We start from the raw sequence: 27,029 nt of genomic DNA on the forward strand, positions 1-27,029 counted from the left end.
AAGATGAATGAATTACTCCCTCTGAAACCCCTTTTTATTAAATCCCCCTGTCACTCAAGGGAAACACCTCCCCTTGAGCAGATCACTCCTCTAATATGGCACTTGATTTCAAAGCTGGAGAGCAAAAGATACATCTCTCCTTGAGCTTTCTGCTCTACACATTGCCCTATTTTCAGTGGAACAGATCTTCAAATTCTTTTTATCACCCAGCGCAAATTCAGCCTGCATGTTTAATTTCCCATTTAAAAAGAGCATCCTGCATTTTCCCAATCACCTTCAACCTATTTCATCATGGAGTAATTTGCACTAAATGTTATTAAGGGATTCAGTTACGTGTTAACTGGGGTTGGGTTAGTATGTTAATTTATATTAGTATTATGTTCAGTACAACCCAGTCCATTTAAACATCATCCTGAAGCAACGTGCAATTTCAATCATGTGCTCTGTGCATTCGCATCTATTTAATTTTTCCTGAGACTCACACTCTTGAGTCCAGAATTGAGTTGAGTCCAGAAATGAGTTTCACTCCCTGGGCCCCTATTGCAGTTCAAACCCACGCTGACATGAGCATGCTAAAATGAGACTCACTGCTAAAATTCAGAGCCCCTACTCCTACAGAGCGTTATGCAATGTCTTTCTTCTTTCTCCAGTAGCGTTGATACTCTGTTTCCTCTTTGTTTCCCTATAGTTTTTTTATTGTGATGCACAATGGGATCCCGATATTTCCCTGCACGCACTGTGCTCTTTGAGAAGGAACGTAATGGTGTCACCTATCGGGTTCCGTCGCTGCTGTATGTTCCTCGCTCTGCCACTTTGCTGGCCTTTGCTGAAGAGCGACTGAGTGCTGATGATGCCCACGCCAACCTGCTGGTCTTGCGCCAGGGAACGTTCTACAAGACATATGTGGAGGTAAGAAAATCTCCATAGTTGAGGAAGCCACTGAAAGTATAAAGGAAATAATAGGAATGTGGTAGAGTGGTGAAAAAGCAAGAGAATAGGGTAGTGAAAGTGAAGCTGTGATCTTCAAAAATAACCTTACATTTTTCTCTTTCCAAACCTATAATTCCTTACAACAGCCCTGTAGTTTGAGACTCTCCCTAATTATGTCTCCTCTGAACTTCAGCCCCAACGTGGATAGCAAATGGATACTTGGACCGCTTGGCCTCATCTCTCCCCTACCCATCAGCCCTCCTGATTGTGTGATAGCTGGTGGCACTAATCAACCTAAGAAAGCAACAGCCCTGAGACTCATCGGGCAACCTAGGCTTCAGACAGCACTCCACTCCTAGATCTGGCCACACCTTTCACTTGGCGTTCTTCTTAACCATCATGCGTGTAATGCCCCCAATTGAGTAAACACTCCCAATTCTGACCTTCCTTCAGGAATATAACCCTAACTCCTTAGCATGAAACTGCCCACAGACTGAACTGGTGAAGTTATACTATCTCTGGAATGGAACATGCTTTGTTCAACCAACATGATACCAAAAGCTCCATTTATAAAAACATTGTACTCATTACTGACCTCTTTAACTCCCATTCTCCTCTATATTTAATTACACTGATGAAAACCTGAACTCAGCAAAATGACCGGCCATGCCAGTAACTAATTCACCCCTTCTACCTTTTTTTAGGGATTTAAGAATCAGTTGCATCTTTGAAAATCCTCCTAATTTCCTGAATCAACCCTGGTATATTTAAGCAGATCACGGCCCCCATCTCACAGGATATTGCCCTTCATTGCTGCCTTTCTGCTCAATGGGAAATATACACAATGTGAGTTGGTCCCAAATTCCATAACCTCTGCCATTACCTTTCTGGTGCTTATTAAGTTTAATATTGCTCTCAATGCTCATCAATACTCAATTCCATTAGCATAGAACTGTTAAATTGCTTTCAGACCAAGTCCTCACCAACAACCACCCACTTCCAATGATTCCTGCATCCTCCTCCCAGCATCCTAAGCAATAATGCTGTATCAATTGACCCTTGTCCCTCTAACCACACCCTTATCCATAGCTGCATTATTGTACTCACACCTTTATTCACAGCTCCCTCTCCCACTGGTCACCTCTCCTAATCGAACCATAATATCGACCTGGAAGCTCATACATCAGTCGATCCACTCTTTGACTGGTTCCAAAATGATGTCTACACTATCCCCACGTCACTCATTTTTCAAATGTTCAATTAAACTTTATTCTTCAAATCAAATGCCTTAGAGCCCCCACCTCAACCTTGGGCTGCCCCACCATCCAAGTACATGCTACAGACATGGGTATTTCATTTTATTTATGTATCTATATACAGGAGGAACAATGCTTTTTTGATCACAAAAGAAAGTACAAGTGATAAGAAATCAGAAGCTGTGAGTTTATTACAATGGGGTATTTTGGAGGGACATTCTGACCAGGTTGTGGAAGGGAATAAATGGAACAGTCACCGGGGACAATACATAAGTAGAAGTACATATATTAAGGACAATGAATTTTGGGCATTTTTAAGTGCAGATAGGTGGTACTGCAAGCTGTGCTTGGGATTTGACCATGATGGGTGAAGTGTTAGTGTGAATGAAGAGGAAGTGAGTGACAGAGGCAGGCTAGAGGTAAGGGAAACATGTTAGCTAGCAGGCAGATAAGGGGTATGTTAACAGGGTAACTAAAAGGCGAGGAAGTAGGCTTTTAGTTTGGTTTTGAACAAATCTGTGCGGACGGTTTCTCGGATGTTCAGGGAAGAGAATCCCATGCAAGTGGAGCAAGATGAGAGAAGGAGCAGAAGCGAGAGGAAGTTCATGGAGGGCGAGGAGCCACAAGGGTTGTTGAGGAGGCAGAGCAGAGATAACGAGAAGGCTTGTACAGTTGGGTAGAGGAGTGTAGATACAGTAGTGCCTTACCATAGATGGATTTGTGAACCAGGAGAAGACATTTAAATCTGGCCCTGTTTTGCATTGTCAGCCACCCAACATGGTAACGGTACAAGGAAGTAGGTGTGAAGTGAGTGAGTTCAAAGAGAGTACTTTCACCTCTGACCATTGAGAAAGAGCTGCACTCGAACACCTAATGAACTACTTACATGTTGTTTGATACCCTTGGACCAACCATGCCTTAGCCAAGTACTCTCCCCTTACAGACATACTTCTGCCTACCCATGGCAATTTTCCAGAACTCTCTAATTTCCCCTCACCCCAACATACAAAAACTCATGCAATGCCTGCATTCAGTTTTATTAATCACTTTGAAAATGAGCACCCTGATTCTCCCTGGAAACCTTCCTAGCACTCTCGACCCTCATTCACACTCTTGCCCTTTCTACAGAAAGCACCCTTATCCTTAGCTCGGCTAACCCATCCTTTGCCCCTTTTGACACTTGTTTGACATAGTCGTCAATCAATTCTGTAGATGCTTCAGTTATTTCATTATGTGACATTTTGTGATGTTCAGAATGTATTGGGGAAACAGGGAACATTATGGCTTTCTTGGATTGAAATTGTTTCAAGGGTTTGGATTGTGTGAGAGGATCTGCAAGTAATGTTGAAACATTTTCAGTGTTGTCTGTCAGTTCTTGTGGACTTTGTGTGATGTAACAATGCTCTATTGTTACTTTCCATGCTTCGCTCGTGATATTCAATTCAAATTCCAGCCACTGGACATCGGCATCCTGACTCTGGACCTTGGTACGAGCATGCTCAACCTCAAACATTAGTTGCTCCCAATTCACATTGGTTTGGCAAGCAAGATCATTTGTTAGTGGTGTGGTCTGACTCTTCATGCTGTTCTTCTTCGTAGGCCTCTAATTCATTAAACAAGAATTATTTATGTCACACTTACTGAACATATGAATATCAATCTTACAATCGAACACCAACTAAACAATTTCTAAACAACCACTTTAAAAATAACTGAAAAGCATTTATGGTATTTACTCCGGTTTTCATCACCCAACTGTAACAGAGCATTCACAAAAAGTTGTAAACAGTAGTAATAATATTCCATTTCACGAAACATACATACAATTACAACAAGAACACAATTTGAATATGGAAAGCGCTTCACAATCAGAGTACATTAAAGGTACAATAGCTGATAAATGGTGACTATCAGTATTATTTGAATACCTGTGGTCCATGTGTATCTTCCATCTCGACTGCTTCAGTAGTAGACTACTTGAACATAACAACACATTCAATACAAATTGGATAGTAGTTAGGGCATTAAATGTTTGATCACAAATATTACATCTTCATAAGTAAAGTTGCCTGATTGTTCATTTTCCACCATTAGTTATCCATGCAACACAAAAACAGTAAATCGCTTGAAGAGATTTTTAGTAAAAACATTAAAAAAGGTATTCTTTAAAAAGATAAAGTTACACAGTGGAAGTAAATATAACATTTTAAAATTAATTGATTTTGCATGTACCTGTTGAACTTCACAGGGAATTGGCGTTAGAGTTAGCACTATGCTGACATCCTTCAAAAATAAACAGATTCAATTATCAACACTAAAAATAAGATGCATTGTCATGTTGATTTTCCTGACTGGCACTCCACTCGAGATGTCGAGCAACATTATATTAATACATAGGTCATTTTGAGAATAACATTTTCCATGTCATTTTTCCACAATCATAGTATTTTTGATGGATTAAAATAGACAATTTAACACACTATAAATCAGTTCACAGACATGTCAGTATGGCTCACCATTTTGATATTTGAGGTGTCTATCGTTTCCTCAGTGGTAACGGTCTGGACTTCCATCAGTGTTGTCTACGTAATGGCAGACATTGTAATCATCATATTTTGTAAAATAACAATTTTTCATTTACTGATATTTAAGTTTTTAGAAATGCTCGCATTGCAGTGAACTTTTTGTGTATCTCAAAAGTATGGATTTAGTCATGAGCAAAGTGTACAATTTAAAAATATGTGTACATTTTAACACTGTAGATAAATTGGCAATAAAACATATATACCAATATTACACAAAAACCCAAACCAATTCATCTCATTAACTAATTGAAATAGAAGTTCAATAAATTGTCACATTTTTAAAAAAATATATATATATACACAACTGTGTCTATATGCAAGTAGGCCAATCTTTCAACGTTCCTTACTCACCTGCCTCAGTGTATGCTGAAATACAGTTGGAACAGCATTGGAAAGTAATTTGTGAAGGAGCCTGAGGCAACGCTTTTTGGTGACCTCTGCTGGTTTGTACATTTCTTCAGAGAAGTGCATGCTGCCCCTCTCGTCCTCGGAAACAAAAATGCATAACTGTACCAGGAGTTTTGACATGGCTGATATTAGAAAATTAAAATAGTTATGTATGATAGTGATTAATTCAACCAACACCAATCTTTCAAAAACAAAGTGCTGCACAGTTTGGTAACTGCACTATAACATAGTCTGACCAGACAGGCAAACAAAATACTTTAAAGTCAATTGTCTGTCACACCCAGAAATGTATTAGTGGTACACTGATCTTTGGTGCCACCGAAATATAAATGGGATGATCAAAAGATTAAATTCTACACTGTCATGTGACGTGCCAATTCAAGAGATGGTAATACTTTGAAAGGTTGATAATAGAGAAGCCATTCAGATACATGAATGTAAAAATTGGATGGAAATTGAGAAAAAGCACTATAAAAGTACCAAGTTGACCACGACGACACAGCCAAGAGTTCTATTACCTGTAATAGGAAAAATTTGACAAGGTGATTCAGCAAGGGGATAAGAAGCGGTGCGATGATGATATCTGTTTTAGACAGCAGAGAGGTTTTTTTGCTAAGTTTGAAGGAGTTTATAAATGCTTAGAAAAGTGGGTCTGTATGTGAATTTGTAGTGTGAACGGACTGCCCCTAAATTTAGTTGGACTTTTTAAAAGTTTTTTTTTGGGTATGTTTAAAGATTGATGGCGGTAAGGGTTTGATGGCATCAAATTTCAAAGAACAATGTGGGCATCCACAACCAACTATTGCAAGTGCATGCTCTCATGTGATTAGTGCCTTTGATAAGGGCATGGGTGTATAAGGATTAAGTGAGTGGAAGAGTACAGGGTCTTGTGAATGGTCACATACACATGTTGATTGCAGGGACAGGGTCTTCAAAGGGGAGTATGGTAGCAATGGTCCACGGAGGCAGGATTCCTTTGACTTCTACATGGTATTCAACACCATGTACCTTCCCATCCACCGACCTGCCTTGCGAGTGCACGGTCACAGGTGACAACTGCCATTAATACTGGAAGGGGGATGGATGTGGATGATGTTAGCGCAATAGGCCTGAAACCTTGTCAAAGGACGCAGAGATATGTTGAAGATATGTTTGCAGGGACAGGGTCTTCAAAGTGGAGTATGTAGACACTATGGGCCTCATTACACAGAATGCGGTAAGGGTTTACCGGTAAGGGCACCGGTACCGGTAAACCCTTACCGCCTTACTACAAGGTCCCTTTGCCGGACCCGACTTCAACGGCTGGTTTTAGCAGCCGTTAAGGAACGGGTCCGCAAAGGGACCTTGGTGCTAATTATGGTACCGCAATTTGCAGTACCGTAATGAGCTCCTTCCCCATTCCCATTGAGCCGTATGGTGGCAAATATGGGAATGGGGAAGTGCCTTGGTGAATGGGGAATTACCGCCCCCGCTCACCTTGGAGTAGGGCGGTAATTCCGGCATCCATAAAGGCGGACACAGTAAAATATTGGCGGCAACCATGACGCTAATAGCGCCATGGTTACCGCATACCGTGTAATGAGGCCCTATGTCTGCAGTGGCCATGTCGACAATGGTCCCTAGAAGCAAGACTCCTTTGACTTCTACATGGGTTTCTACACAGTGTGCCTTCCCATCCATCCAGCCCCCTTGCGAGCACACAGTCATATGATACTGGAGGCCGGTGGATGTGGATGAGGTGAGCTCAATAGGCCTGGAACCTCATCAAAGGACATAGAGACATTTTGATTGCAGGGACAGGGTTTTCAAAGGGGAGTATGGAGACACTGGGTCTGCTGTGGCCATATGGACAATTGTCATTAGAGGCAATACTCCTTTGACTCCTTTGACTCCTACATGCATTCGGCACCTTGTGCATTCCTATCCACCCAGCCCCCTTGCGAGTGCACGGTCACAGGTGACAACTGCCACAGATACTGGAGGGGGAATGGATGTGGATGAGGAGAGTGCAATAAGCCCCGGAACCTCATCAAAAGACATAGAGATATGTTGATTGCAGAGACAAGGCCTTCAAAGGGGAGTTTGAAGACACACTGTCTGCGGTGGCCATGTGGACAATGGTCCCTAGAGGCAAGACTCCTTTGACTGCTACATGGTATTCCGCACCTTGTGCCTTCCTGTCCACCCAGCCGACTTGCAAGCGCACAGTCGCAGATGACAACTGCCATTGATACTACAGGGGGGATGGATGTGGATGAGGCAAGTGCAATAGGCCCAAAACCTTGTCAAAGAACACTGAGATATGTTGATTGCAGGGACGGGGTCTTCAAAGGGGAGTATGGTGACAACAGGTCCTCGATGGACAATTCTTGATAGACGCTAGAACACGTTGAGTTGTACATTCACTTACAATGTGTTGGACCTGATGGCCCAAAAATAAAAAATAAAAACATTAAAGGCTTTGAATAAATGAGTGCATTGATAAGGGATAACTCTTTAGATACATTATGATATAGTTTGAATATGAAAAATTATTGATTTTAGTAGCAGTAAACTTTTTTGATGTAGAAGGTATGGCATATGTTTTAGAAAATTATATTTGGAGGTGTTGGTTACTTATAAATTACTTCAATTGTCATATTACCACATTGATTTTATTTACTATGACAGTTAAAGTGTTATCATTGTTAACTTGTTAACTGTTTCATTGAATGCTTTGTTTGTTCAGAAATAGAATGTATTCTAATATAGAATATATGTAGGCAAAAAGTAGCGTGTGAATAAATGAAAAGAATACCATTTTCATTTGACCTTTTAATACAAGCACAGATTATTTTTTATTTTCACTGCAGTTTATGCACCCTGATTTATGTTGTTGTCGAAATCTTGAGGTTTGAAAGGAAAACTGAAAAGTGTAAATGAAACACATAGTAAATTGAAATAATTAGAAAAAATCCAATGCACAATTATTATATGCATACTTTTTTTATTGTAAGTGAATCGTGTTAGTAAAATGCTAACTTTTTAAAGGAAAGGTTCATGGAATATACCAACTTCAAATTATACTGTGTTGTGGTCTGTATAAATCCGGTGTAGTGTCCGGAGTCACTAGGAAATTCTTCACAAATGGCCCGAACCACACAGGCAGGTATTATTTGTTGATCTCTGAATCCGAGTATTCCATAAATCCACCATGTGAACGCTCGATAGGCCACAAGCCTGTACCATCTGTGGAACAAATACAGAAAACGTTTTGTTGAATGAATTCAATATATGTATTGATCTTATTAGGACTTTCATCTAAAATGCAAGGGATTAGTATGTTTGAAAAAGTACCTTTGCGAGTAAAGTACTGAAGTACTGACAATACAATTCTTTTCAAGTAAGGCTGATCTAGAATAGTGTACACCGTTTCGAACAATTAAAGATAGGAACATAGGTAAATGTTTTTTTAACTTTAAAGGAAAATACATTTTAATGCTACGTCGGTAAATACAATGTGAAATAGCTTGGCCAAGCAGCCAGAGCTTTCTCTGCAACAGCAGTTCTCGACTAAAGTTGGCATTACCTCACATCGAAGGAAGGCACACAAAGGGAAACGTCTTCAATGCAAATAGGATCAGGATCCTTTGATTGATCTTCACGACTTACAGTGCATTTCCCATCTTTTTTGCCTTCTATCTCTCTCAAGCATTTCCTCTTCTGTACACTCCGGCTCCTATAGGTATTGTTGCCATAATTCTTGAGTATTGAAAAGCAACTGTGGGAGAAAAAGTTAAAGATTTGTAATTTGGCAAAAGTAAGGCAATGAAGTTTTAGTTTAAAATGCAAGGTTAAATCAAATTATTAGAAGAGACAGACATTTTTCCAAAACCCATAGAGAAAAAAGAAGTCATGTAAATATAAAAATGTTAAATGGTTTAATAAAGACATTTGTAAATTATATTTAAAAAGTTTAAATATAGGGGGTGCTGTTGCGCAGCTAGGAAATGGCTACCTGACCACAGGCCTCCATCTCGGGACACATCCTGAACAAGAAAAGATCCTTCATGGTGCTACCTTTTAGCATGGAGACAAGAATATCAACAGCGGAGGACTTTGGACAGGAGCTGTCTCGCTCTGGGCTTCTCCCGCTCTGCGGCGGCCGAAGATTTCAGGTTGACAGTTGCCCGACAGGACAGGGATCAGGGCCCGCATCAGGCTTCCTGCTGGGGGAAAGAGTGCGGCTCTGAAGGCCGGAATGTGGGCGGAGCCAGCTGTGGAATATCACAGTGGAGTCTTGTTTCACCTGCATTGCTGCTGCGCCGCCAGGATTGCCAACATCAACAAAGCTTGGAGAGGTCGGAGGAACAGACTGGGACCCCCTCCGACGAAAAAACACATACCGCCTCCTCTCTCAGTGGGATCGAGAACGGCAGTGGTGCGGGTGCCCTTGACTGCCTCACTGGGGACAGCAACCTACGCAGGAAAAAGTGCGTCCCTGCAGCGCTTCTTGTGTGGCAGGCCTTGTGCTACCTGTGAGGATGCCCCACTGATAGTGAGAGCGGAAAGAGATGCCGCGACTACCGCCCTATAATGGGGGACACGCAACATATTCGTACAACAGACTACAGCTGCGGGCGGAGGCCACTGCTGCTTTCTGACTCCCACCTAATATGACCACAGGAACCCAATACTCTTTGAGGCCCGCTCGGGGCAGGGTACCGGCGAAGTCGGGCACAGCAGTAATCACTGGAGGTATGTTATACGCGCATAGCCTTGCAGCCACGAGGGCAAAGACACCAGATGGCCAGCCCTGCGTAACTGGGAGAGTGCAGGCAAATCCCTATCCCCAGCGAGTCGCATGGTTCCCTAGGTGCTAGTACCCTCCTTATATTGGAATTATCTCTAGAATGGGCTGCTACATAACATTAACCATGGAATCAACGGATTGATCCGTGAGGGGCATAGCCTGAGCCCCCAGGCCTGGGATGCTGAAAGCAACACTAGCGGGGTCAGGAGAGGTGAATGTGTGGCTCCTAGTTCACGGAGCTAAGCTCTAAATACGAGGGAGGTAACAGTCCATCCTACTTCTTAAGAAGTGTAGCAAATGAGACACATGCAAATGGTAGCAGTGCAGAAACTCAGCATGGGCTGAAACTGCAGTAGCGTTCTAATACATAACTAATGTACATTTATCCGACCAGCAGACCCCATCCAAAATCAGCTCCAGGAACTGCGCAACTGTATGCATCTGCAGGGAACTGCAGACTTTACAACACTGACCCCCCAACTTCTTAACATTGTGCTAAACCCAATTGGGTCACGCTGCATGGGACAATTCGGTTGCATGGTGCAGGGCCTCCATCCAAGGGAGACTTCAATTCATCCTGAATTTCATAGTGTTAACCGGAAAAGACACGCACAATGAGCACTGGCTCTAAGGAGAGAGTTACCATTACACAGACGGCTTCCTTTAGCCCTGAGGCTTTATTCAATAACTAGCGAAGTATTGCCCTAAGTGAAAGGTAGAAAAGCCTAATTGTCAACCGGCCACAGAATCTTGAATCTCAAACGGGATAACACACAAGCAACGGCTAGAACACTTTCACCAACTAGACAGGAAAGGAGACTACCTGGTATTAATACTTGAGAGGAAGAGGCCGAACTGGCCCCCTACAAAGCTTTCCACTGTCTATATCCTTTTGGGAACTGCTGAGAAGACCTGATTCGGCCTAGTGGGTCATTCTCTGAACAACCCATTGACAATGACAAAAGGTGCAGGCGACAAGAAGAAAGGCCCCATGGATTCTTTCACCAACTCCTAGAACCCGGCGGCAAGTGTGGTGGCGTCTCTGGATAGCAATGCCCCATTAACATCAGCCGGTAATCCTAGAGGAGACCATCTACTATCAACTGTACAGTCAGGCTTGCTATCCGTGAATGTTAAACTTGATGACATAGTAGCAACAATTGGGTCACTGAAGGCAGAACTGGAGCAGGAGAGCGCTCGGATAACAGAAACTGAAGGCAGAATAAGTGTGACTGAGGACAAGGTGAATCAACATGATCAAGACATAACACACTTAAAGGGGGAGATGTCCAAGATAAGGGGCAAATGTGAAGATTTGGAGTTGAGGTTCAGGAGGAACAATGTACGAATTGTTGGAGTTCCAGAATCTGCATGCAAAAGATGGACATTTCCGAAGAGTCACTTTTGAAGACCCTATTTCCCACAGCTTCTTTTTCAGAACAGTTCTTAATAGAGCGGGCTCATCATACCCTGGCCCCGACCCAAAAACCAGGCCCCCCGCATACCATTATAGCGAAGCTGTTGAATTACTGAGACAGAGACTTAATCCTTAGAATGTTCAGAGAGCTGGGGACGTTGAGATATGAAGAAAGCAACATTCACATATATCCAGATTTTACTGCTGGCTCACAGGCCCAGAGGAGGTCATACGATCCGGTGAAGAGACAACTTAGACTAAGCTGGATTCCATACGCTTTGATCTTCCCGAGGGAAGGTGTGGATACAGTATGGTGGCAGAGCAAATTTTTTTGAAAACCCTACTGAGGCCATGTATTATGTTGAATCCTCTATCCCGATTCCACCTCGAGACTGAAATCTAGACCAAAACAAAAGACTGAGGCCGGATGACTAAAGAAGCAATCCTGCAGATTGAACTATGTCAACTGTTATATCCTTTATGTTTACATTACGAGACTTGGGTAGCACCAATACATTTGAGTCAGAAATGCACGGGCGGTGGCATGCGGCTATGGCTGGCATGATTGCTGCAGCATACGCACCTCAGGAAAGTTCCAAGAGTTACAGGGGTTACATCATCTAGTTGGGGTGGTTGGTGCGGGTGGTGGGATGGGTCCAGACTTTATTCAGTCCTAGCTATAAACCTGAACCGGAGTTTGATTGGTCTGGGTTGTTCATTGGGAGATGTGGCGTGAACAGCTTCCCCAATAAGACGGTTGATACGTTTTGGGGGTGGGAAGGCAGGGGGGGAAAAACAAGGAATTTTGTAACAGTTAAATGTTTAGAAAATAATGGTCATGTTGCAAAGAAATGTATGAACTATAACTGTGCACATATTGCATCAGTTAGGAGAGCTTATTGTAAATGGCATCTGCAGGCCCCGTAGGCAAAGGGCTGCAAATTAAGCTGATGACCTGGAATGTTTGGGGCTTAACAACCCGGGTAAGGCATGGAAAGTTAGTGCATAGGTGTCAAGAAATGGCCCACAGATCCTGATGCTGCAGGAGACACATGCTCTACAGAAAGTGAATACTTCCTTTGCTCACAGTTGGGGTGTGTTGAGGTACTACACAGAATACTCTACACAGGCTAGGGGTGTACTCACTCTTATCCATCCCTCAGTAGGTTTCCGGTTCACTAGAAGCAAGATTGACCATCTGGGAAGATATGTACTCGTTTTTGGCGTGATTGCTGGAAATCCAACTGTATTGGTCAATACTTACGGACCTAATCTGGATCACCCGGAATTTTACCGGACAATCGTGGACATGCTTATCCCATTAGATGAGACCTGGGTAATTTGGGGGTGTGGGGGACTTTAACACCATTCTTAACTTAAAACTGGATCGGTCCTCTGATGCCCCACGGGTACTTACAAAAGCAGCTAACACATTATATCAAATTTTAGTGCAGCTGCCCCTCACTGATGTGTGGAGAACACTGCATCCAGATAACAAGGAGTTCTCGTACTATTCCACACAGCATGATTCGAAGTCCTGTATAGATTATTGTTTTTTATCCACCTTGATTGCCAGTATGGTACAGAGCTCCGAGAGCCTTCCACGTGTCTGACCACTCCCCGGTCTCTGCCTCTGGAGCTTTACGACTCACCACCACAAGCACCACAATGGAGGATGCCGTCAGCCATTCTTAGAGACCCCTGTGTGTCTGAGGCCTTACATGATGAAATTGCGGCAATATTTTGCCATTAATGTTGGATCCGTTTGCACCCATATGGTGCTTTGGGAGACTTTCAAAGTTTGCATCAGGGGTATTACTATGGCCAAGACCTCCAGATCACTCAAAAGTATTAGGAGAGAAGTTGGCCAAATCGAATACCAGCTATGGGAGCACGAGAACAGATATAGTACAACACATAAGGAGGAGACTCTAGCCCGGATCCATGAACTACTAGGTGAATTCCGCAAATTGGCAGATAGAGAGGTATTGTATATGGCCACCCCAGTGAGGGCTCGCAGGTATGGACAAGGAGGTAAATCTGGCAGATCACTGGCTAACCTGTTAAAAGCTGAGAGTTAGCACAACCCCATCACAGGGATTGAAACTGCAGATGGTTCAATCATAACCCATGACAAAGATATAAATGACGCATTTACACATTTCTATTCAACGCTATATTCCAATCGGGACGAGGTCACAGACGATGAACTCGCTAGATACTTGGCAGCATTGGGACTCCCCATGATCTCGCCCGAAGCCAAACTTGCTTTGGATCAACCCATAACACAAGACAAGATTCTTAATGCCATCAAGTTGCTGGCGTCCAGGAAATCACTGGGGTCGGATAGCCTGGGGATCGAATTATATTAGGAATTCCACCAGGAGTTTGCACCTACCCTTCTGAGGGTATGGGGGGAATCAATGGAACAGGGCTTACTTCCACAGTTGATGCGTGAAGCTATCATTACTTTGTTACTCACAGACTCCCACACGATATGGCCTCCTATAGGCCACTATCATTGATTAATACAGATGTGAAAATATTCACAAAAATCCAGGCTGCAGGCTTCACCCAAGTATGCCCCACTTGGTGCATACGGACCAATCAGGGTTTATTCCCGCAAGATTGACCAAATTGAATCTCTGTTGGTTGTTTGGGGTGATGGCACAGGTGAGTCCTGGCGCGTTCGCTGTGGTGGCGGCCTTAGATGCCGAAATGCATTTGATTCTGTGTCGCAGAGATATTTGTTCAGGGTGCTGGGTTGGTTTGGGATTGGCCCTTACTTTCTCAGCTGTGTATGCCGCCTTTATACTAGACCGGGCGCTAAAGTTCTAACAACCCAAACACTGTCAGCATTATTTTCCCTCAGGAGGGGGACCAGACAGGGCTGCCCCTTCTCCCCAGTACTCTGCGCCCTTACCATCAAACCCATGGATGGCCTTGTTAGACAGGTACATGGACATAGGGGGATTGGAATAAGCAGTTCCCCACAGATAACATTGCTAGATGCCGATGATACCCTCCTATATGTCAGAGACCCTGAACACAACCTTGAACCCATAATGAACGACATCCATACATTTTCTCAATACTCCAGCTATAGAATAAATGATTCCAAATCAGAATTGTTCCCTATCACATCCATCACCATGCAACCACCCAGCATAGAGGGGGTTTAAATGGGCACCGATTTGTTTCCGGTACTTGAGTATTATGGTATTGTGTGACAGCAGTCATTGTTTGCAGACACTTATGATACCTATTTGCAACAACTGTCTACAAAGCTACGGTTATGGGCAAAACTCCCAATTTCACTGTATGGGCGGGTGGCACTTTTGAAAATGGTGGTCCTCCCAAAATTATTATATATTTTTTTGTAATATCCCAGTATGGGTAGGAAGGCCCTTCTTCGCCAAACTCAAATCACTGGCTACTACATTTGTTTGGGGACCTGGCGTAGCCAGGATACACTGACATAAACTAGCTGAACCCTATATAAGTGGTGGACTGACAGCACCTAACTTTGAACTCTATTACTTGGTGTCTCAAGCCCAATTTGCAAGATATTGGTGTAACACTGGAGACACAGCTACACACATGCCATTGGAAAGATATGCTGCATCCCCTACTGACCTCAGTTCAGTTATATTTAGTGTAAAACATAGGGACTCCTGTTCATTTGTCCCTGTTAGCAACACTGTCAATGCATGGTCGAAAACCTTTGTGAAAATCAATGTAGAGATGCCCTATGACCGAGGTGCTCCACTGTGGTGCTTTCCGGGGATTTCCACCACCTTCGACGAGATGCTACAAAGGTCTTGGCACCCTACCAAGCAATTGAAAACAGGCGATATGTACTCTGAGGGAGAGCATGTCACTCAAAGGGATTTTGTGAATACTATTGGGGGGGATAGTTGAAATTGCTACAATACCACCGAATGAGAGCTGTGTTCCGTAAGAGGTCGCCATCATTCCAGGAAGAACCAGAATCACACAAATGCATAAGAACCATCATGTCTAATGAGGGTACGAAAAACCGAGTGTCCAGATTATATGGGTTAATACAATCTCATATTCCTCCACAGAACTCCTTTAAAACAATATGGGAGGTGAGTGTAGGAACCTCGATTGGGGAGGATAAATGGCGCAAATACTGTCAACTAACTAAAACGATACCTTTGAATGCAGGGTTGCATTTGATTCTGTTCAAAATCCTGAACCAATTACACTACACCCCCGCTAGAATGACTAAATTCATGGAAAACTGTACTGTTGAATGTTTGAAATGTGGTAGTCTTCAGGCTGATGCCTTCCATATATATTGGTCATGTCCCCTGATTGCGTCATTCTGGGGAAGAGTAGCTGAGGTCATAGAAGACATCCACATCCCATCCTCTCTGGACCTCTTAAGTACTTGTTTGGTGACATTGGCAAATCCTCTGAGACTACAAGAAGGTTGTTTAATGTTGCATGTGTTGTGGCTAAGAAATGCATATTTAAGTGTTGGAAGTCAAGAAATGCACCTAATCTGGACGATTGGCTTCGCAAGCTAACGTATGTTAATGAGTGTGAAGAGCAATTTGTTCTTTCTGTACATATGACATGCCGCCTAAGGAGATTTGGGCCCCTTTCAGAATTTATTTGTGTTAGATGGTCTCTGAAAGTGATAGCTCTTAAACCAAATTTGATTTATATTTGTACATCTTCATGTCTTGGTCTCGGTAGACATGTTGCACACTGTATGTTTATAACTCTGTATCATGTTGCTTGTATCATGACCAATGAATAACAAAGTTTAAAAAGAAAATGTTTAAATATAAAGCGCTAACACAGTTAATTCATTTGAGGTAGTGTCTGTTCTCAGTATGTCGTACTTGGTAGATAGCTGAACATAGCGAAAAGAAGTCGTGGAGGCTCGGAATGAAATAGACTGACAGGAAGGAAGAAGAAACTCTAATGTTGTCTGATCGGAAAGGGTTTGTTGATACTTATCGAGGAAAAAGTTGTCTTGACATTTCCATGGAAACACGTCAATAGATTTGCGCACAGAGGACATTCAAATGAGACATGCAGGAGTTGTGCCAATCGACGTAGGCATCTAATGATGTCAGCTTGAGGGGCGGGTGATCTGATATTACTGCTGTGAGGGCACTTGAAGTTAGGGCGATAGACCAATAGATAAGATTAGCACAAGATGGCAGTTTCGATCTGTAATGAATCAACTTCCGGGGCAGCAGTGTTCCAAGGATGAATATCGGTTTCTAAACCATCAATCAGCCCCACACCTCTAGTACGCCAGAAGGGATCCGAACAGATTGGAAACACAAGCAAATTCTAAACCTCCTTGTCCAATTTTGGTAACGTGGACGGAACAGCAGGCTTGTCTCTGCAAGGTCGTGGATCGATGGTTAGTTGCAACACAACAAAAATAAAATTATTACCCAATTATAAAAGGGACTGTAAAGTCAAGGTTCTTTAAAAATATCTACTTCATTATTATCATAACAGACAGGTCTAGCACACTACAAAATACAACTTACCATGTAAAGGAATGCAGAGGACAGACAGTTTCAAGAAGGAAAGGGAATGCACTCTGGATACTGACAAGAGGGTAGTCGGTAAAGTAACTAATTGCAATAGTTCAAGGATACCTGGTTTCAGCACAAAGGAAGCAATGAGTCTCTAAATGTTACTAGGGGCCTTTGGTATCAGGCGGCAGGCAGTATGGCAAGTAAGGCTTGATGGACGGCTGCAGGATGGCCTACACAGTGGCTTAGGGTCAGGGATCTTTTTCTCGGTGCTGGTTGGCGGGTCTGAAACACTGGTCGAGGCGTCTTGGACAGCGTGAGCGACTGCGGCCTAACAACAGTCACTGGTCCAGTCGTTGTAATTGTAATTGTTTATATGTAAAGCGCTTATACACAAGTGAAGTGCTTCAAAGCGCTTCATGGCGGGAAGGGAACAAGGGAATACAGTTGTCATTCTTAGGCCTTGAAGATTCCGAATGATCTTAACAAAAAACTAGCATACTAGGTCAGAGGAATTTCAACTAGTGCAAGTGCATGACAGGAGGGAATGAGGGAAGGGGGGAGAAGAGCATACTATCAATAAACTAACAACTATGCCTAACGACTAGTCAGATAGTGCAAGTGCATGACAAAGAGTGGGCCTAATGCCAACTTGACCTATTCCCATTTGACCGCATCTTTTTGACCTACTTCGGTAGATCAAATGGTACACTTTAATAAAAAAAATAGTTGTGGGGTGGGGTAAGGGAATAGGTTGAGGTGGGAGGATGTCGGGGGAGAGGTGTGGGGGGTCTCCCCTGCATTAGAAGGGATTGCGGGGGGTCTCCCTCAGCAGTAGGTGAAAACAATTAGGTCAAAAGAATTAGGTCAAATGGGTCAAGTTGTTTAGGTAAAACAACCCATATCCGAGAAGTGGGTGGAGGGGGAAATGACACAGAACAATAAACTAACACCCAGTGACATTTCAGATTGGTAGTTGGCTGTCACTTATACGACTATGGTAGAGTAATTCAGGTACAAACAAGCAAGGGAAAGGAGACAGAGGGAGGACGGAACAGACAAACTTGCTAGGCCTAGTACGTTCACAGTTGTGCAAGTGCACAGACAGGAAGTGCGTGTGGGGGGGGCGTGTGCCCAGTCCAGAAAAGGCCTGAGTTAAGTGCAGAGTGGTTGCCCCTCTTGTGAAGCGTATTCCAAGTGCAGTAGTGCCAAGCAGAGTGTAGAAGCCCAGAGGCAAGTGCAGGACTGGAGAGGAATCCTGGGACCTGTGCGGCTCTGGAGGTGCACCAGGCAACCAGTCAGTGAACTGAGCAGGTTGGGAAGAGAAAGAAGGAGGGGAGCAAGAGAGAGAAAAGGGAAGTTAGCAGGGGAGAGGGTGTGAGAAAGAGGAAGATAAGAGGAACGTCTTGAGGAGTTTCCGGAACTTAAGGAGTTCCTGCTCAAGACATAGAGAGGCAAGGAGGCTGTACCAGAAGGAGGCACCTGCAGAGCATAGGGATCTACCCCCAAATCTCTATTTGGAAAAATGGCTCACCCGTAGAAAGTTGGAGGAGGCCGAGCGGAGGGCTTTAGAAGGAGAGCATTTAGGAAGAGACCATTGTAGATATTATGGGCCCTGTCCACAAAAAGCCTTGTGGATTATGCAGAGGGACTTGAACTTGATCCTTGCAGCCAGTGGAGAGATTTCAGCGCCAGAGAGATGCGGTACCTGTGCTTGAGGCCAAGGATAAGTCTTGCGGTTCTGTTCTGGATAAGTTGAAGAGGTCCGAGAGTAGCAGTGGGAAGATTGAGAAAGAGACGGTTGCAGTAGTCCAGTCTGGAGAGAACCAGGGCTCTGGAGATAGTGAGCCTCTGGGGGATGGTGAGAAAAGGTAGAACACGTTTGAGGAGGTTCAGTTGATAGTTGGACTTTTTGGAGGTGTCCGAGATGTCAGAAGTGAAGGAGAGAATCGAGTCAAAGATGACCCCAAGATTTTTTGCCTCACTGTTGTGTGAGGGCACAGGACCAAGAGAGGCCGGCCATAGTGAAAGTGGGAAAGCAGGGGTCTCAATGAGGATGATCTCTGTCTTACTTGCATTAAGGCAGAGATCATTAGCTGCACACCAGGACTGAATTGCGGACAGACAGTCAGGAATGAGCGAGGAGGAGAAGGAGGCAGAGGGTAGCCTGAAAGATAGCTGTGTGTCATCCGCAGAACACTGAAAGTTGGAGGTGAAGGCAGAGATCTTGTGGGCAAAAGGGGCCATGTAGACATTGGTAAAGCTGGTCTATAGATTAGAACCTTGGTGAATACCACAAGTAGAGAGAGTGATAGCGAAGAGAAAGAACCCGAATTCCACCTGGGAAGGACCATGAGAGAGAAAGGAGGCTAGCCACGCCAAGGCCTGGTCTGTGATGCCAAGGGTATCACGGAGACAGGAGATCAGGATTGTGTGGTTTACCATATCAAAAGCAGAGGAGGGATCAAGAAGAATGAGGATGGAGGGAGAGCTAGAGTCAAGATTTAAGAGCAGGTCTTTACGTGTGTTCAGAAGAGCAGTTTCCGTGCCTCCTGAGGCTCTAAAGCCAGACTGATGGTCATGGAGACAACCAACAGATTAAGTGTGGAGGATAAGCTCTAGGGGCTTGACTGGCTCAAAAATGTCCTTTAAGGCGGACGCTGGTTGATGCTTGTGAATGCACTCCTCCTAGCTTCTTCACTGGGCTTGTGTCGTCCTTTAAGGCAGGCGGCCCAAAGCTGAGGAGAGTGTTGCAGGCACCAACCTTGTCCTGCTTGGGTTCAGAGACTCTCTGGCACTTCCCACCTAGGAAGCTTGCTGCAGAGCCTAGCAGGGCACGCTCTGTGCTGGCTGGGTACCAGTTCTGGAGCTGCTGGAGGGTCCTTTCTTTTCAGTATCTCCCTCTCTTTCCTGGGAGATGTTTAGGTGTGGGGGTCTTGCTTCCCTCTTGGAAATCCAGGCCTTCCTTCACTGTCAAAAGCTGTAAGTCAGACTGCACCTTCAGCCGGGATCCAATGCTGAGTTCTTCTTGCTACTCCTTGCAAAGTCTTCAGATGATCTGCTCAAAAGAGGGGTTCGGCCCCCTTTTAAAGCCAAATAGGCCACAGTGATTGATGTACGCTAAGCCTACCTTGATGAACCAATCCTGGGTCCCCACCAACAATCTCGTGTATGCATGAGGTCATAACCAGAGTGCATTAGCAACAGAAAAGGTAAAGGGGTGAAAGCATGTAATGCTAAGTCCCATTCATTTTCCTGTATGTTGTGGATCAAAAGGTCTCTACTTAATGGAGTTACCTGTGGTTCCTGATTAAAGCGTCAGGTCTCCATTGAAGCTGCATCGAGAACAGACTTTCTGTCTCCATCAATCCACATATTCACACCTTCTGAATGGTGTCCCTCTGCAGGGGTTTGCCTACTGTAAACACATAGTCCCAGACATGACAGGTGATTGGTTTTGATACTGAGAGGCAGGAGCTGGACTTGGATTGGCCCAGTGCATATCAAAGGTTGTTGGGGTTTTCCTGTGTCCTTTGTTTTAGCCATTGCAGCGAGGCCCCATATGGGCCTGTTTGAAGTATACTCTATTAGTATGTTAGTTATGTTAATTGCTGCCACCATCTGCAGGGGGTGAACAAACAGACAGGGCGGATCCATTGATTTTGGGATCCATGTACCTTTATTGTCTATGCAAAAATGAATGGGGAGTAGGCCGAAAGTGTTTTTTTTTTGTTTTCTTAATAACTTTTTTATTTTTTTAACAACTCTTTCCCAAACTTTTCAGTCTGGGGGGACCAGGATGGGGTAGTATCAAGCTTACAAAATTGTCTTCAAAAGTTCAGCCAAATCCATTGCACGAGTCAAAAGTTATTAGCAATTAATTTTTTCTATTTCCTATATAAGTCACGTCTCACCTTAACTATAGAGCGGCGACCACTGCCCTATAATATATAGTATACCAAGATTCTTATTGAATATTGGTGATGGAATAAGATGGAAAATATACAAAAATTCATTTTTTATATAAGAGGTGTGTATGGATATATATCTAATCAATGTTTCTTTATATTTATGATTAAAGACGTGCATTTTTCATGTCTATGTGAGTAGAATACATTATTTCTAAGAGAAATGTCTTTCTAGAATTGTAGGTGAACTTATGTTGTGTCAGTAAATCATCAAGCAATGCGTGTACCAAATCATATGTATAGGGTATTGCATCTCTTTTAAACTTATGCAACTTTGTCTTGATCAGTTTATCTGAATAATCCCTTTGGTGTTTGACTACATTTTCTTGTATCAACACCAACTCTTGCTGTATTTTAAATCCTTGTAATGTTTCCATGAGCTCATTCACCTCAATATCTAGAATTTTAATTGTTTGTGAAATACCCTTTGTGTTAGTAAAAATGTAATCCAAGAAAGAATTGTTACGAATGATGTGCCCCACATTATGTAATGTTTACTGTCGCTGAATAAGGTTGGCTTAATTAACAACTGCAATCCTTGTAAAATCCATTGATTTTAGTAAAATTTGCCAAGGTTGGCAGCTTGTAGCCTGACATGTGTCTATTGTTTCACTATGTATTCCTATTATTATAAAGAATGACTCTGTTTTGTTCTTTAAATATTGCACTATGTTTATTTTTTATTTTAAACAACGATCTAGGTAGCTTCTTCTTCAGAAAAGTCTGAAGTTTGTGCTTGGTCCATGGTGCTTTGTGATGTCAAAATAAAGCTCATGATAATCATACATTTGGTTGAGGTTAATTGTTTGTAATGTTGGTGCTGGTTACACTGTTTATATACTAAGATGCCCCAAGCAGCGACTTTATCCATGGTCAAAAACCTATTGGATTCAGGAATTGATCTACATCAAGTACCATCTTCATTTATCATTGAATTGGCCAAGATTGCACACAGCAAAAATGTCCTTATTTGTAATGAAATATTCTACCAACAAATCTCAGTCACCGCCATGGGGGCAACATTTGCCCCCAGCTTGGCGAATTTATATGTGGATGCATTTGAAAAGGATAACATTTATCATGCAACTAATCCCTTTCTGAACAACATTTCCATCTGGTGTCGTTATATCGATGATGTGTTCATGATTTTTAAAGGGACACAACAGCAGTTATCCGAATTCCACACTTGGATCAACACATGTAACACACATCTGTGTTTTACCATCGAACCAAGCAAAGAAGTTACCCATTTCCTAGATTTAGCCATCACTAGTGAGAATGGACGACTAGTATCAAGGGTGTACAAAAAATAAACAGACAGAAACTCGCTCTTAACGTTTTCCAGCTACCATCCAAGAGCCCTTAGAGAAAACTTGCCCTTTAGGCAATTTTTAAGGTATAGAAGACTCTGCATCAACACGGGGGACTATGTGAAACAAGCCAAGGAACTAAAAACACAACTAGCCCAGAGAGGGTATCCGCAACACATAGTTAATACAACATACAAATGCACCCGTAATATTCCTAGAGCCATTACTTTGCAACAACATCGCAAGCCACCGGCACAGGATAACATTACGGCAGTATTTAGCTACTCACCTCTTTTTAACCAGATCAAGCGTAAAATCAAAACACTTTGGCCTATCTTAAACACAGGAGACCACCCTGTGCAGGAGCCAGCCTTCGTCTTGAAGCGCAGAGCCAACATTTGCGACAAATGGTCAAAATATTACAAGAGCAGCAGACCAGCGACCCAGCACAAATGACCCTTTGGAATACCAACCCCCTTACAGGCCATGCCCCATGTGGCAACTGCACCATGTGCCCACAAACACGCCGGAGCACACAGATAGACGTAGGTTTAAAAACACCCTGGATACAAAGAACGCTGATGTCCATGTAATTTGAGATATGTAGGCATGACACTGAGAAATGTCAAGACCAGGATGATTGAACACAAATCATGCATACAAACTAAAAAGATCACTGCCCCTCTTGTTACCCACTTTATACAAGCCGGACATGGTGCAAATGACTTTAGATGGACAGTGATTAAAAAAATACATCTACCCAGTTGTGGGGGCAACTTGCATAACATGTTACTAAAGAGAGAACAAAGTTGGATTTTCAGACTCAAGACCAATAGAGATGGTCTGAATGAACAGATACAATGGAATGAATTGGCAGTTATGCATGGATGACATAGTTGACACCATGAGCACCCTGAGATCTATGTGCAAGAGAGCTGCCCCCTATGTCCATGTTCTACGAAGATCTCCATCCACTGTTTCTAGAACTGTCAGCAACTCACCTAGTGATTTGGTGATCCTTGTATCACATATGCCAGTGATTGTTAGTTTTTTCAGGCTACGTGCATTCTTGCTTTATGTGCAAATATATGCATGGCTGTATGAAAATCCATATGAAAATCTATATTCCTGCTGTCTTTCTGTGACTAACTGATAGGAGTTTTACTCCATTCCAACACTAGGCATGGGGTCTATTGAGATGCCCTAGTGCCCCTGATAATTCCACTTTCTCGTGTCTTTATTGCTATACCGGCAATGAAATCTCTAATTTGTAAGTACCCCTCCAGCCCCTGTCCCTAGATGCCGATCATCTACACCATGTGACCAGGAGACCAAAGTATATTTTTCAGTTTTCAATGGTAAAACTTCACCAGATATTCTTCTCTTTAACCATCGCGATTCTGGGACATATTCCTGCATATCCTTTTGCAATACTAAGTACAGCATTCCATTTCTCCATCAACATTGGGGAGGCGGTACCCTCACCCAAGATGGGTCCCCATAGAGGATCCACGCAGCCTAGCTTATGACTGCAATGATATCATTTGTACGCGCGCCGCCAGCTCCAACATGTACGTTCTCTGTGGTAGGTCGCAGCGTTAGAGGGTTCTTGCAACGCCTGTAGGTAAGCAGACTGGATCACATTTCAGAGCACGAATGTGCCCAGAGTACTTGCAGAGGCTCTTGCACAATACAATAGACAATGATTAATGGGAGTTTTCTTTCCTTACAGCACTGTAAGGACACGTGCACTCAATCATTGACATCCGTCTGATAGCAGCCCTTGAGAGAGGGATTCCTGCATTTACAAGCCCCTGTCACCTACACCAAAGGTAATTTGACAAGCTTCATTTGAATAGACTGTCCAATGAAATTTCAGTGTTCACAATCAGTATTCGTGTATCTTGATATCTCTGATTACTGTAGATAGGAAGATTACGTCCCACCCCTAGTAAGATCGGATTCTGGCTAATCCACCTGACTGCAACAACTCACTTGCTTTCCAGCCACCTCCAGACGGCTGTTGGGTAAGGACTCCAGTTATCGCCTCTGGAGCCACTGTTTACATTGGTGACACACACACACACACACACACACACACACACACTAGTGCGTTTTCAACATTGAGGCATGAAAGCTACTATAGTACGATTCTGGCATGTTTCTTTCTCTCTTTTCTGGACATGGGAGTCCACTTTTTGAGACTGAATTTAATATTCACACCCCCTTCCCTTTCCCACACGTTACAAGTGGATGATATCGGAGCCAATAGATGGTATCCATTTATTCTATAGAACAGAGCTATTTTATGATTAAGAAGTACACAAATTAGTTGCATACTTTAATATCCTGGAGCATGGTGGCACTTGGATATTTCTCAGGGGTTCTTCCTATCCCCTGATTCTCTGCCTTCTGCTTCCCCCTCGGTAGCTGAAGTGCTGCTAAAATCAATACGACGATCTCTAGAAGGAAGCTTTCCTTGATAAAATACAGGTCCTGAAGAAGATAATCCCAATTATATGTATCATTGAAACCGGTCGACCACAAACGGCATGAGCGACTTTGCTGAGGACAATGTCCAATAGAATTGAATCAGGACATGTCCAGGAACAGTGACATTTTAATCAGAGAGCTTTATTAGCCCGTAGTAGATTTATCTTTTGTTCTTTGTTGAGAGCATTTTATATTGCTGATAACAATTTATAGGTTTACAGTGGCAGTGACTGCCTCCTAGCAATGGTAATTAAAACATATATGGAAATCCTGGTGTGAGCACAGTGCACAACCACTCAGACAGAGACAGATATAATTGACATTGTATCTCTTTAGAATAGTCTTTTTGTAACCTATATCATATTGTTTTTTATTTTTTTGGTTAAAGTCAATGGAATGAAAGAATATGTGATAGGGCAAGCCTCTTCTCTATCCCTTTTAGATAGGCGGTACACCACTCACAGCCTAGGGAGAGAAGGCACCTTTAGACAGGGACCGGGGGTTCTTCCCAGTAGGGAGAGCGTATATGTGTGCATGAGTTTTACCTAGATAGTATATGTATGGGAATTTCTGTTCAATAATTATTCCATGACCGTTCGTTTGTGATATCAGGTTTAGCACTAACGGTCGGACAGTGTTCTGGACCACGTGTCCTTTGAATAGCGCACCCTAGGTGTTTTTCTACACTGTTGTGCCCACACAATATAATTATACTATTTTTGCCGTAGATCTGCACACACATGTTAAGTTGGTGTACATCATTGGTCTGAGTGGGTCGGGTGATCAAATTTTGTGAGTCTTGGAATTAACCACTTTTCCTAAAATATTCAAATCTTGCACTACTAATACTCATAAATCACAATGTATTCAACTGGTTAATTATTCTCAACGGTGGAAAATTACACAAAGTTTTAGGCCTTTTGCCCTTTCTCTGCTAAGCAACTTCAAAGTAAGACAAAAACGTAGTGAACATCGACTCACTTGTATCGTAGAGACTATAAAAACTGCTAATTGGAATCACCTGAATATCAGCACAACCTCCCTGATGAATGTGTGAGACAGGAAAGCGCTAGGAGGAAAAGAAGAAAAACAGAGCAATTGAACAGCAGATGGGATCCATCCATGTTATTACTTTTTTCTATGTTTTGGGATTCAACCCTGTTAATAATTGTTAAATTGATTTTGGGATCTAACCCAGTTACTTTTTGTATCAGGTCTATTTTGACTGGGAACTGGAGTGCGCGCCTCGCCACCCACCTTTTTTTCTAAATGTAAAATTATAGCTTGACATAAAAACAATGATTCTACACTCTTTTACATGGATTGAACATATGGTTTGCAAACAGTTTAGTTTAATCTTTATCAATAAACACAGTACAACTTGACCGTTGTAATTCCGACTGGGTTCTTTGTGCAACTGTATGCCAGATGTGATCCGAATATGCACTATTTCAGACAGAGAATAAAAAACAGACTAATTTGTTCTCGGTTGCAATTACAACCCACCTATATTGTGTGACTTTGTTTTACAAACGCCTAAATAATTAAAAGTACAATCTATTTAATATATTACATGCGTAAATAGTCCAAATGCATTGATTGTTCATTGATTATGTATCCTCCATAGTCAATGCGTGTCGTCCATGTCTGTTCATGGAGTTCTGGATAATGTAGTTGTAACTCTTTTTGCACGCTGTTGCAGTGCCCTTGTTCTTTATGTTACAGCTGCATTCTCAGAAAACAAATGTAATGTTGAATCTCTGACAAATATGTTGCTGGTAATACTCAAGAATGCCCCTATGAGTATGAGAATTTGAGATGTGATGATCTGTGAGTTCCTGGAGCTTGGAGAACATATTGACATCTTTCTTTGTCTGTCCTGCCAGTGTTGCATGCATTAATCAGTCATGAGCGTGTGTATCATGATGCTTTGAGCATGGAATAAACTGACCAGAGATAAAAACTGGTCAATAAACTGATCATAGTGGAAATGTTTCAGGCCAAACATGAGGAGCAGGAATTGATAGTGTTCCTTGCCAATTCTGATCTCAGGTATTCCTAGTGTTCTTTTCTTATAGGGATGTGAAAGTACACATCCTTTAAGTCAATGGATTTCATAAAACTCCATTTTCTATGGGAGAGCACATATCAAATTTGGAAGGTGGGGTGCAGGATGTACTTATTCAGGTATGTATAAGTGGAGACTGGGCTGAATCCTCTTTGAACATGAGAAGTAGGATAGAGTACAATACCAGATTGTGAGATTCAATGGTACTCTTGTGATTGTGCCCATCTTCAGAAGGTCTTCCACTCCTTGGTGAAGTGCTGCTCTTTTCCTC

The 27,029-nt window shown here is 42.8% G+C and overlaps 1 protein-coding gene across 1 annotated transcript in view; it reads left to right on the top strand.

Annotated features, from left to right (window-relative positions):
- The first annotated feature begins 694 nt into the window (after nucleotides 1-694).
- NEU4 (neuraminidase 4) overlaps nucleotides 695-27,029 on the top strand; it is an 82,267-nt gene continuing 55,932 nt past the window's right edge. Inside the window, exon 1 of the mRNA XM_069618092.1 lies at nucleotides 695-909. Within this exon, the coding sequence (XP_069474193.1) occupies nucleotides 709-909 (201 nt within the window). The 5' untranslated portion in view covers nucleotides 695-708. The remainder of the gene's footprint in view (nucleotides 910-27,029) is intronic.

This window comes from Ambystoma mexicanum, chromosome 10 (genome assembly GCF_040938575.1).
Source record: "Ambystoma mexicanum isolate Mex_15411 chromosome 10, UKY_AmexF1_1, whole genome shotgun sequence".
Lineage (NCBI taxonomy): Eukaryota > Metazoa > Chordata > Amphibia > Caudata > Ambystomatidae > Ambystoma > Ambystoma mexicanum.